Consider the following 13,067-nt stretch of genomic DNA (forward strand, 5'->3'; position numbering starts at 1 on the left):
CTGGTTATTGGTGGTTAAGGGCTGCACTGAGGCTGTATTATTTTCCCTGCTGCTCTTCTAGAATGCCATGCACAGGTGAGTAAAGTTGGCTCTGGTGGCCAGAAGACCCTAAAAAGGGCAGGTGCTGACATGGCAATAGGAAGTCAGGCCAGCAGGCACTAAAGAGCAAAATGGTATGTGTGGGACACGGAAGACATCTGCTACAAGACACTTTTGCAGGTAATGAATGAGGAAGATATGCATGAGGTCAAGATGAGAATCCCCAATAGTAAATGTAATGTGGAGTTGATTAAAACAGAACTAGACTGATGTCTGGCAGCCTGTAACCTTTCTGCTCATCCAAGCTGCCAATCCTTGTATTTGGCTTAAAATCAGGCTGGGCTTTGTCTTAAAAACTTCTTTTAATATCTGTTTTACTGTTTCCCTATCTCTTCTGCATGCAGTTTGTAGACATTAAAAAGGTTACTACAGGTGCTAATGATGAATTTGAATTTGGCTTTGCTGAAAGATTCCATGAAGGTTCGTTTTCATCTCAGTAGGAATCTCAAACTGTTCCTCTCTCTTCCCAGAAATACCCTCCAGCTCTAAAATTATGTGATGCTAGCACAGATACCAGGACTCTAGTAACAATCCTGCCAAAATGAATATAGTGTCTTAGATTAGAAGTTCTTAAAGATGTCATCAAATCTGGACTCTAAACATTAAAAATCTATACTAGTAACATTCAGAGTAGGTTCATGCCTATGATTCTAAAGACGTGCTTTAGGCTTTAAACTTGCTATTCTAAAGACTTGCTATTGGGCAGTATTGTATTGTAGGTGAACTTGACTCTTACACCCAGGTATAGATCTCAAAAGGCAAACTTTAAAAGGTATTAGCAATACTTTATTGAATATATTAACTGACAACTGTGGTTAATAAATAAAAACTAATATTTTAATAACTTCATTTTTAAGTATTTCACTGCATTTCACTCAGTTTCTTTTCCACCAGTTGGAATTGTAATTAAAACATGTTAAAGTTCTTCACATTCATTCACACAATTGCACTCCAGAAATCGTCAAATGCAGTAGCTTATCTGCATTACATTTGCCAGGGTATATGCTGAATGTTTTGCTTTCCCCTTCTTAAGACACTGAGAAAAAAAATGTTATATGAAATAGGCATTAGTTTTCCTTTTTTTAACATAAAAAAGTCCAAAATTCTCTGCCAAAATTCCTTTATCTTTTTAGGTTAAAATAAGTAATAAGTTTTGTTTTTATGATCCAGTCAGCAAGATTCCCACTGGTATGTTACATCATTTTCTTGAAGCTGATTATGTGGCACAGTCCATAGTCTGCCTTGACTTCGACAGTTCTCGTTTCAGTTGTTCAAAGCACACAAACATAATGACATTCCAGGATCCGAGTCGCAAGAAGGAAGGTACCAACCTAGAAAAGCGCATGTCATCATTCGATTAGTTTGTTTGATTTTTTTTTTTTAATTTTTGAGACAAGGCTTCACCCTGTCACCCAGACTGGAATGCAGTAGAGTAATCATAGCTCACTGCAACCTCGAGCTCCTGGGCTTAAGCAATCCTCCCACCTCAGCCTCCCGAAGTAACTGGGACTAGAGACTGCACCACCACACTCAGTCTGAAATTCTTAAAGTGATTATAGCAGGTTATGCTTCTCATTTTGCCACTCCTCAAGTGAAGATGCTTAAAAGTATCTATTCTTCATCTTTCCCTCCTCTGCTGAAAATAAATTTTCCTCAAGATGTCCTATATTACTTCAGAACAACACAGCCCTGATGATCACAACTATACAAATCCACAAATATCCTTTACTCCCAAAACATGTCTTCTCTTCTCTGACATGAACTTTTTCAAAAACTCTTTCCTTTTTTGAGGGAAGGGGGAATTTTTGCTTGTTTTGCTTTGCTTTCTGAATGGGAGGTAGGAAACTATTAGAAGGGGGAAGGAAGAAGAGAAACCAAAGAAGTATTAAGTAGAGTCAAGAAATCGGTGCTGTCTCAATCTTGACAATTCTTGTCCTTAGAGAAATTGTTAATGTTTAAATGGCTTTTATTGTTTAACCTATAAAAAACACCCCTCCGCCCCAATTTTGTTCCTTCAAGTCTCTTAACACGTTTCTCTTCACTTCCCAATGTGGGGTATTTTACTGCAAAAAAAAAAAAAAAAAAAAACCCATAAAATTACATTTCAGTAGCATTAAGTACATACACATTGTGTGTAACAATCACCACTATCCATCTCTAGAACCTTTTTGTCACCCCAAAAAGAAACTCTCTAGCCATTAAACAGCTCCCCATTTTTTCCTACCTCCAGCCCCTGGTAACTTCTATTCTTTCTGTCTCTATGAATTTGACTACTCTAGGTACCTCATTTAAGTGTAATCATACAGTATTTGTCCTTTTGTGTCTGGCTTATTTCACTTAGCATAACATTTTCAAGGTTCATCCATGTTGTAGTATTTCTCCCCCGAAGTTTTTAAATTTGAAAAAAATAAAATTATTAAATGGTTAATGGTTTAATAACTGGTATATCCATTTTAAGTTAATTTTATAATGCACTTCATTTGTATTAATGTATCGTAAGTACAGATTTTGATGAGTTGGAACTTTTTATAAAATGTGTGTGATGCATTCATGCTTAATTTATAAAGCTTGAGGAATGGCCTTACAGTTTAAAAAGGTAATAGAATTTTATTATTTAACCACTAGTGTAATCCTTGTGGAATATATTGACAGATTACTTAATACTGTATTTTCTTCCTTCTCCTTCTTCTTTTTTGAGATAGGGCCTTGCTCTGTCTCCCTGGCTGGAGTGCAATGGCACAATCATAGCTCACTGAAACCTTGAACTCCTGGGCTCAGGAGATCCTCTTGCCTCAGCTTCCCAAGTAGAGGGGACCATCAGTGCGTGCCACCAGACTCAGCTAATTTTTAAATTTTTTGTTGAGACAGGGTCTCGCTTTGTTGCCCAGTCTGGGCTCAAGTGATCCTCCTGCCTCCATCTCCCAAAGTGCTGGGATTACAGGTGTGAGCCACCACACCGAGCCCATACTATATTTTCTTAGGAAGGTAGTTTCCAATACAACATTGCATTATGGAAATATGTAATCTATTATGCAACACTTGTTTCTAGGTGAGTGTAATAATTACCCAAATCAAATACTTTTCTGCATCAGTTTTCTAGATTGGTGGTGATGTCTTATCTCTAGTTTTACAATGTTAAAACTTGAGTCCAACAAATTAAATCAAATCAAATCTTGTTCTCTCATAGCTCTCTATTATGATTTCCCTCTACTTTATAGCTTTCTTGCCCAGAGAAGGCAAAATACTGTCTACATTTCCAATAGATTGGGACCAATGGAAAAGGCACTGGTCTTGAATGAGCCTTTGATCAAAGTTGAGAAAATTTGAATATCATGTCTTTTTACTTTCTGGCACAGTGGAATCGGTGGGTTGGAGAAATCTGTGGCAAGGAAAAATCAATACAAAGTATATGAATATACTAAGGCTTGTAAGCTAAATGTCAGTTGCTTGACATAAGAGTGTCCCAAAGCACACAGACAGCCAGAACACATTACAGATACACAAGATCATATCTTACCCCTTGAAGAAAGCCGTTGCTCCTTCGTTAGTGAACATTTTCATTGCACAGTTGGGCACGCTTTTGTACTGTCCTGGTGGAGAATTAATAAATCTGGTTTTTACTACATCCACCGGGGAGGACATAGCTGTTGCGCAAAATCCAGCGATAAGAGCCGACACCAAGTGGCAGGGGACGTCATCTAAAATGGAACGATGAACAGGTCAACATCAGACTTTTGGGGGCTTGCAATTTAGTTATCTGTCACATCTTTATAAACCTGTTGATAACAGTAGGTCAATGAAGATGTCTTATAAATAAAATAAGAAAGGTATTGCACTAGAAGAAGAAGGTAAAGAGTAAATGGCTTAAGAGATTGTTAACACTTTAGGAAAATAACTTGTTAGTTTCCTCTGTGCCCTTAAGGCCTACAATAATGCCCAATGTATGAGCATCTAATACTTTTTTATTGAAATAAGGGAAATTTTAATGTCTCTAGAAGTTGTTAGAATATTATTTTTAAGAACCTATCTTATGGTATTTACTTTTTGGATGAGACCATTGATAAGCTCCTTGTATAACTAGATCTTTTGGATATAGTGCAGGATGGACTTACCTCCTGAATTCTGCTGTATAAAGAATAAGATTCTAACAAAAGTCCCATATACTAGTATTAAATGAGAATAATGCTGACATAAGATGAAATTGCCTGTTATTTTCGTTGCAAAATATTTTTGTTGTGGCAAAACTTCTTAAACTTAATATTTTGGTCTTTTCCTGTTTCTCATAAAGTTATATATGGTTCAAAATTACTTAATTTTTAAAAAGAGAAAATTATTAGAGTTAAGAGACTGAGTATAAGGTGGCTGCAGAAGCTCCAAGATGAAATTCTAAAGGTGCAGACCTGCTTGTTATATGAAATCGGAAGTTACCTGCTAATATGTTGTTTTTCACAAAGGCCTCCTTCATTAGATCATATGTTACTAGCTCTGTACAATTGATGATGACACTTCTCATCAGATTGGGAGTAGTCCCTGGGGAAAAAAAAAAAAGGAAAATGTTTACTAACTCTACTTTACAATAAGTTGCTAGTTGTATGTATGTGCTTTGGTGGTTATAAAACCCACTTTGAAGTTAGTTACCTTTCCAAAGACCCATCAAGCCTTCTGTTGTTGCTATTATTCTGTACGCGTTATAAGTCCCCGTGTAGCGAGGTTTGATACCGTGGAGATGGCTCTGCGCTTGAAGTCTGACTTTCACGACCTCTGTGGGTTGCCCAATGAATACTGCCACTCCTCCAGTCGTTAGACCAGCTAAGATCTTGCTTCCTAAACTAGGTGTTGCTATCCAGAGAGAAAAAAAAGTAGAGACTTAGAATGCATGCATGTCTTTTTAATTTTCAGTGGTTCATATTTTTGTACTTTTTTTTTTTTGAGATGGAGTCTTGCTCTGTTATCTAGGCTACGGTGCAGTGGTGCGATCTTGGCTCACTGCAACCTCCGCCTCCCGGGTTCAAGCGATTCTCCTGCCTCAGCTTCCCAAGTAGCTGGGATTATAGGCACGTGTCACCACACCCTACTAATTTTTGTATTTTTAGTAGAGACAGGGTTTCACTATATTGGCCAGGCTGGTCTTTAACACCTGACCTCAGGTGATCCGCCTGCCTCGGCCTCCCAAAGTGCTAGGATTACAGGTATGAGCCACCACACCTGGCCCATATTTTTGTATTCTTACAGCTTTTCTACTTCTCTAATGCCTGTTCATGTGTTGATCATGTACTAAATGTGTATCAACTCACAGTAAGGCTAGAAAACTTCAGGTGTCTGAAATTTCTTAAAAATGAAGACTTTCAAGGAACAAGAAAACACAATGCTTATTTTCACAGTGGCCTGATTCTTTCCTGTATTCAGCTTGGTTCTTTCCTGTATTTAGCCCTCTTTTCAGTATTATCTGACTGTGAGGAGGCACCTGTCACCAATGAGGCTTGATCTTTCTCCCACGAATGATAATGTTAATTATGGGACTTAGTGGCCTTAGAAGAGGCCCAGTGGACAAAAGCTGCACTGAAATGGGCCATCAAGTAGTGTTAGGCTACATCATGTGAAGGGAACAAAAATAAGAAGACAGGAGAGAAGAAAGTGATTTTTGTCTTAAAATTTTGAAAAAATTAGCTTATGTTGCGCAAGACAGATATTATTAAATACAAATAGTCTTGAAGCCCAATATTCATTTCTATCATTAAGTAAATATAAAATTATGGTTCAGCAACATTTACTCAGCAAAGACTTTCTCAGTCATTATAATTCTCTTTCCTAATCTGTCAAATAGGGATAATAATATCCACCTCCTAGAGTTGTGTGACTTAAATAATATCGATAAAGAGCTTACACTGTCTAGCACAAAGAAAATCCACAAAACTGGTGGCAAGTTTTAAATCACTATCATGATTGTACTCTTCTCATCATGCTTTACCAGGAGCTGGGCATATGATTGACAGCTGTCTTTTAATTGGCAATATCATATGATTACAAATGCCTTCACTTTTAGCTCACATTTATAATGCATTGCACTACAATGTAGTGTATCTTGATGTACTCATCCTATCCTCCAGTCTCCAACTTTCAAATCCCTCTCTTCACTTCCCAATCAAGCTTCCTGGAAAAGAGCCTGTGTTTTTTTTTTTGTTTTTTGTTTTTCAAGAACTAAAAGAAATTTATTTACAAAACATATTGTTTGTCTTTACTTCTCAGAGCCCATTTCTTCCTCAGTGCCCTACAATATAGCTTATACCACACTACTCTGCTGAAGATGTTTTTACTAGAAAATCAGTGAGCTTCCATTTGTTATGTACCATGATCACTTTTCAGTCCTTTCCACACTCTCTGCTGTTTGACTCTATTGATAGTCCCTGCTGTGACTTCCTGGAATCTGGCCCAGACTTATCTCCTAAAAGGAGCCTACTAAATAAACTGAATCATGTGCCTACTGGCCATTACCTGTTGACATGGCCTAAACCAAATTTCTTGTCCTCCCCCTAAGACGGCTTCTATACATCCTCTCTCAATAAAGGGTATCTTTAAACAGAAACTTGGAAGTCATCTCATATTTCTACCTGCCCCTTATGCCTTGCTTCTATTTGTTCACCAAGTCAATTCAATTATACTTTCTCAATCTTTCTTATTGACATCTCTTTTTCCTATTGCCAGTGCTTTAGGGCATACCCTGATCATTTCTTGCTTTCTAACTTACCTCTTTCTTACTCCTTTTACATATATACTCTATCTGCTGCCAAAGTGATCTTTTGAAAATGTAAATTGTTTATGCCACTCCCTTGCGTAACATTTTTACGACTTCCCACCACTGTAAGGATAAAATCCAAACTCCTTAGCACTGCCCGCAAGGCCTTCTGTGATCTGGCTGCCTCCTGTCTCTGTGGCTTCACCCCTCCTTCCTCATCAACATGTCCTCCCTGTGCTATGTTCACTCTGCTCCTCACTGAGTCTTTGTACACGACCTTCACTCTACTTGGAAAGTCCTTTCTCACCCCTTTGCCTGGAGTACTTCTGCTGGCCCGTCCAGAATTGATCCAGACATTAACTCTTCAGGAAAATCTCACGGACCATGCCTCCACGGCTAGGTTAACTAGTTGTGTTGAATATGGCCACCATCTTGTAATTACAGTTAGTCATGTGCTGCATACGTGATGGTGGTCCCATAAGATTAGAACACAGCTGAAAAATTCCTATCACCTAGTGACATCCCAACCACCATAAGGTTGTAGTGCAAAGCATTACCTTTTCTATTTTTAGGTACACAAACACTTAACTTTATGTAACAATTGCCTGTAGTATTCAATACCAACATGCTGCACGGGTTTGTAGCCTAGGAGCAATAGATTATACCACATAGCCTAGGTGTGGCTATGCCATCTAGGTTTGTGTAAGTGCTCTCTGTGATGTTCATTCAACAACCAATTTGCCTCCTAACTCATTTCTGAGAATGTATCCCCATGGTTAAGCGAAGTAGAACTGTATTGTAATACAGCATGTGTCATGGAATATAGTCATCTATTCACTTCTCCCCACACACCCCATACTCTCAACTGTAAGCTCTGTCTAGAGATACATCTGCCATCTAAACACCTAACATAGTTACTGGCACATGGCAGTTCAATAAAGCCTACTAAATAAACTGAATCTATATAACATAGAACACTGCCAACATATATCCTATTAATTTGGTGCCCAAAATCCACAACAATTGGTAGAACAGTCAATCTGTGAAGAAAACCACCTGAATGGGCAACTTTACCTCCTTTGTGTTTCCTCTCTTGCTACATCTATAAATATCAAAATGTGGTTTTGGTCTAGTAACATCCAGACTTTATCTTCACTTTGAAAGTACTTGCGTGGATAAGTATAACTTACATATTTGTATAGACAATATTTATAAATTATCCCATAAAGTTATAGCATTGAAGGTTACTCACAGCAGAAATGATGAAATCTACAAGGTGGATTTCACTTAATGTATTCATTTTGCCATCAGCACATCTTCTCTCTGGCTTGTCTACTCCACATGAAAGTGCCTCTGATGTTGATTAGCTGTGTGATTTTGTTCATGTTACTTAACTGCCCTGATATTCGGCTAACACGTTTTACTCACAGCATTGTTGTGCAGTTTGAATGATAGGCAGACTCGTATGAGAAGTGCAGAAGGCAGTAGAGAACAGGGTTAGGAGCCTGGAGTCTGAGGCCAGACTGCGTGGGTTTGAACGCTGGCTCTGCCCCCTCCCAGCTGTGTGACCTTGGGCAAGTGATGAATCTGCTCTGTGTTCAGTTTTCCCATCTGCCAAGGGATAATGATACTAGTACCCTTCCAGTTGTGATGTATCTGAAGCACTTAGAACAGTGTCTGGTTCATAGTTAAGCCCTCAAATAAATGCCACCTAAAGTGACAGGAATTCTTAGAGTGCACTGGCACTCAGGAAATATGTTTCCTTTTCTTTTTCCCCTAAACAAACTCCCTACAGCATTCGTCCACTTTTTCTGCTGTGGTCTTTCCTGGACCTTATGAGGAACCTCTTAAGAGGAAATATGTCTTTTCCTGTCCTTTCAACTCTCTTCACAAAGTCTGGCTTTCTTTGCTTCAAACAGAAGGTTTTGAACTTTGTTGCGTACCCAAATGATGAGGGAAGCTCGTGGAAAGACACTCTGGTCTCTCGCCTGAGGATTCAGACTCAGAGCACCACGGTAGTCCTTGTCTGGATTTCTGACAAGCTCCATAGATGTTTCTGATATACTTCCCTGTTTGGAGAACTTTAAGTTAAACATTTTTCTGTAGCCCACCCATATTCTCCAGATGGAGATCCAAATTGGGCACAAAACTTCCATGACTGGGTGACTTTTGCAAGTATAAATCTGCATCTAAAAAATCAATTTTGCATACTTTTTTCTTTCTATGAACAACGAGCTAACATATGGGGAAGGGAGAGTTCAAATATGAATGTTTTCTCGCCAATTTCTTATGAAAACCACTCCTCGGTGTGTTACATTTTTTGGAACAGAGCGGAGTCCAAGGATTTTCTGCCCCTCCCAGGAACGCTGACGGCTTACTTTCTTTCCCTGCCGTGAGGAAGTCCTGGACCGTGTCATAGAGGCCGATCCTGAGAGAGGCGGAGCTGATTTGTCTCTGAAGCCCCGCAGGCAGCCCGCTGTAGAGTTTCATCCGCCCTTCTGTTTTTACCAGAGTGGTGATTGTTCCCAGGACACCTTTATACCTAATAGCACTGGACGTCGGGCATTCACCTTGGACCTGGAAATAAGAAAGGTGCAGATCAGAAGGGAGCGAAATTGAGTTCACTCTTAAGCCAAGATTTCCCCCTGTGTTTCTATTTTCCGTTTCTTTTCTCAGCAACATCCCTCTTCCATCCACCTCCCTCTACCCCGTGTGTGTGTGTGTGTGTGTGTGTGTGTGTGTGTGTGTGTGTGTGTTCGCGCACGCGCAGATGGGGGGAGGCTGGCTACAATGCACATTTTGAATATCCCCCCCCCCCCCAGGAACTCTCCAGAACCCCTAGGGCAGTAGGATAGGACAGAACACCCGAAGAATCAAAGAAAGGAAAAAGCACCTGACTAGTAAACTCAGGAGAGGCCAATATTCTCGGCTTAGAATACTAAGTGCACCCTAAATTTTGGGAGAATTTGGTAGTAGTCATGGTCAACCCATTCTCTGTGGCCCTGGTGGTTCTTCAGCTAATCCCAGAAAAAGTTCCAGTTTCCCATCCTAAAGCACCAGCCCTGGGACAAGGCCAGTCTGCTTTGGAAGGCCACTTACCCTGCCTAGAAACAGTGGTTACACCAAAGCAGAGAATAAATGGAATGCGCGCAACAGCGTCCCCTCTGCCCTGAGACCCCTTGTCATACCCCTCTGCCTGGCTACCTGGAGCCGGACTTTGGCCGTGTCCAGCGGGAAGGTGATCACGTCCGCCAAGCACGCCGCTATTCCAGCTGAGAAGAGCTGGACCCCCAGGGTCGGGTGTACGTCCGAGGCTGTCAGGCCCCCCATCTTCACTTAGAGACTGGAGATGCAGAGGAAAAGGGCTCCAGCCCCGAAGGTGGAGGAAGTTCCTTTCCCTTGCTCTTCACGCCTGTCCGCCGGGCAGCAAACCCGATTTCTGTTTTTTGAACCGACCGCCGGGCAGCGGCGGTGCAGAGGCGGCGGCTGCAGACGTAGCGCGGCGTTGGGTGCCGAGTCCCCGGGTCCCCTCCTATCCACCCTCGCGCCAGCAGGACCCTCTGCGCCCCGGTCTTCCGCTGGGACTTATATAGCTGGGCCGCTCCGGGGCTGGGCCGCGCGAGGTCTCAGAAGACCCGGGCGTGGGACCAGGCGGGGGCGTGTCCGGGAGCATCGGGTCCCTCCCATTCCCATCCTCGCCCGGCGCCTGGGGAGCCCTGCTTCGCTCCCCGAAAGCCCTGGGCCGGCCCCTGGTTGTCTGCGCCCTGCACTCCGCGCGTCGGAGGGAGGGCGCGCCGCGGCGGTCAGCACCCGCGCACCCGCACGTGCCTCACCTTCTGTCATCCTTTGGCTGCACACCCTCGGCTGGGGCTTTTCGGAAACCAGCACGATATCAGAGCCTTGGTAAAAGGTCCTGCCGAGCTGGAGCTCTCCCATAAGGAAGAGCGGGGCACGCTCCCATTCCTCCAACTCCCCAGACAACTTGCAGGCAGCTTGCAGCTTCTCTGCTTCTGTTTCCTCTCCTTTAAACTTCTCATCCTCTTTCCTCCGGATTCCTTCTCTTCCCACTACCAAATTCAGACTTGGAAGAATCCCACGCAGGAACCAAGAACACTCTGAACTTGTCAAAGAAAGCGTTTCGTTTCATCACTTTTTGAGAGATGTCAAACGAGACAATAGACACACTAGAAAGCAAATAGTACGTTGCTAAAGCTCTATACAAAATGAGATACCACTTATTTCTTCTAATTACATTTCTTAGAGGGTGCAGCGGAAAGGACAGGGCAGGTTGCTTGGCTCCAGGTGCAGCTCTCCAGCTTACCAACTCTGTGAGGCTGGGAAAGTCAGCTGTACTCCAGCTTTTATTTTCAACGGTGTAAAATGTGGTTCCAGAGCCAGCCCAGGTCTGAAATCTTCCTGCTAACTTACCTATAATGATGTAATATGTGTTGATTGTGTGGCCTTTCCTAGTTCAATCTTTGTACAAATGCTATTTTCAATGTTTATTCTTGTGAAAACTTAAGAAAAAAAACTTTTTAAAAACAGTGGGAAATAATAGGAAACAGAAGAAAGAGGGAAATGGGCAAGGTCAGGTCCCAGCTTCCAGAACCTCTCAGATAAGCCAAAGATCCATTTGATATTACCAGAATCTACATCCAGCTATCTAGGGCCTCTGGTACTCAACCCTGACTTAAGCCCCCAAAAGAGTCAGTGGAAGTCAGAGTCATATCCTCCAGGAGCACAGGAAATAAAACATGAATAAAGAATAATCTTCAACCCCTCTATAAGTAAAGGTTGTGTACTGTGCAAGAAGCCAGTCCTAAGGCACTTTCAAGGGAGGTCAGGCTTGCGGAGCTTCCCTGCAAAAGGCAATGTTGACCTGACGGGTAGCCTCTGAAAAAAAAAATAGAAAGGAGAAGGAGCCAGCGAGGTTTCTCCTCTGCAAACACTTGTTGAAATAAAGATCAACTGAGGCAAATAAGTGGCATGCATACAGGCAAAGATGTTGGAGAAAGCAGGTCGCGTATATAGAATGCATTCTGTTGGCCTGAGTGACTGGGAAATTGGGTGATGGGGAAAAAAGAGAGAGGTAGGGCAAGAAGTTGGTGAGGGATGAGTCTGTAGAAGCCAAATGAGAAGCAGAGCCTGCAAATCCATTATGAGTGTAGATTCATGTTATCACCTGTGTAGCGCTTTACAGACTATGAAGTGCTCTCACATAAATGTCACATTTAATCTGATAGACAATACAGCTTTATGAATGATTAGATGTGGAGTCAAAGATTACTCTGTTTAAGAACATGGGTTGCAAGCTCAGTGATGGTACCAACTGATTGTCATGAGGCAATTGGTAAGGGAGGTGATTTTAGGGGTGAGAAGATTAAACCAATTTTTAAAAGTCTTAGAATTATTTGGAGGGAATACTGTTGATATCTAGATAGCTTAGGAAGCTGCATCTAACATGCTAAAAGAGCAAGAAATAGAGCTGGGAGGTATTTGGTAGTCACCATATGGAAGCAATGAAAGGCGCATGCTTTACACGGGAAAATGGGACTACTCCAATAAGACTAGGAAAAGAGTTCAAGGGCCAAACCATAGGGGGACCCAGACTCATATTTATAGTCTGGAAAGAATGGCCTTGTCAAAGGTAGAGTGAGAACAAGAAACAGTAACATATCCAGTGATAGAACTGATATTTAAGAATACGATTAAAGAAAGATTGGGTCTGACCAGTGTCAGATTTAGAAAAAATGTCAAGAGGACAAAAACAAAGAAAAACCTACCGGATTTGACTCTAACATTGTTGGTGATCTTAGGGAGTACAACTGTGATGGAGTTGTTAGGTTGTGAGGCTGATGGCTAAGTAGTGGTTAAGAATGTTGGTATAGTATGACTAAAATGTACAAGAGGAGACCTTATTCCTTGCTGACTCTAGTGAACCTCTGCTATCAACAGGTTAATTCCCAATCCTCACCCCAAAGCTAACCATGAATCTTTCTCAGTGGTTCTATCTGTAGTCGTTTTAAAACATAATTGCAAATCCATCACATTCCTCCCATCAAAAGATGAGGGTCCATATGCCTTCCCCTTGCATCTGGCAGGTTTATGAATGCTTTGACCAGTAGAATAATACAGAACTGATGCCATGTGGCTTCTGAGACCAGATTATAAAAGTCCTTGTATCTTCTGCTTTACTCACTGCAACATTTGCTCTTGGAGCCCTGGGCCGGCACGT

The 13,067-nt window shown here is 41.6% G+C and overlaps 1 protein-coding gene across 1 annotated transcript; it reads right to left on the minus strand.

Moving 5' to 3' along the window:
* Positions 1 to 863: 863 nt before the first annotated feature.
* On the minus strand, positions 864 to 10,394 carry UCP1 (uncoupling protein 1). The gene is made up of 6 exons (XM_055275980.1): positions 10,037 to 10,394; positions 9,211 to 9,409; positions 4,738 to 4,938; positions 4,528 to 4,629; positions 3,617 to 3,797; positions 864 to 1,430 (listed from the first exon to the last, which is right to left on the minus strand). Exons 1-6 carry the CDS (start codon positions 10,160 to 10,162, stop codon positions 1,316 to 1,318), a joined length of 924 nt encoding a protein of 307 aa, XP_055131955.1. The 5' UTR covers positions 10,163 to 10,394; the 3' UTR covers positions 864 to 1,315.
* Between the last annotated feature and the right edge of the window lie 2,673 nt (positions 10,395 to 13,067).

Source organism: Symphalangus syndactylus, chromosome 4 (assembly GCF_028878055.3).
Source record: "Symphalangus syndactylus isolate Jambi chromosome 4, NHGRI_mSymSyn1-v2.1_pri, whole genome shotgun sequence".
NCBI classification, from domain to species: domain Eukaryota; kingdom Metazoa; phylum Chordata; class Mammalia; order Primates; family Hylobatidae; genus Symphalangus; species Symphalangus syndactylus.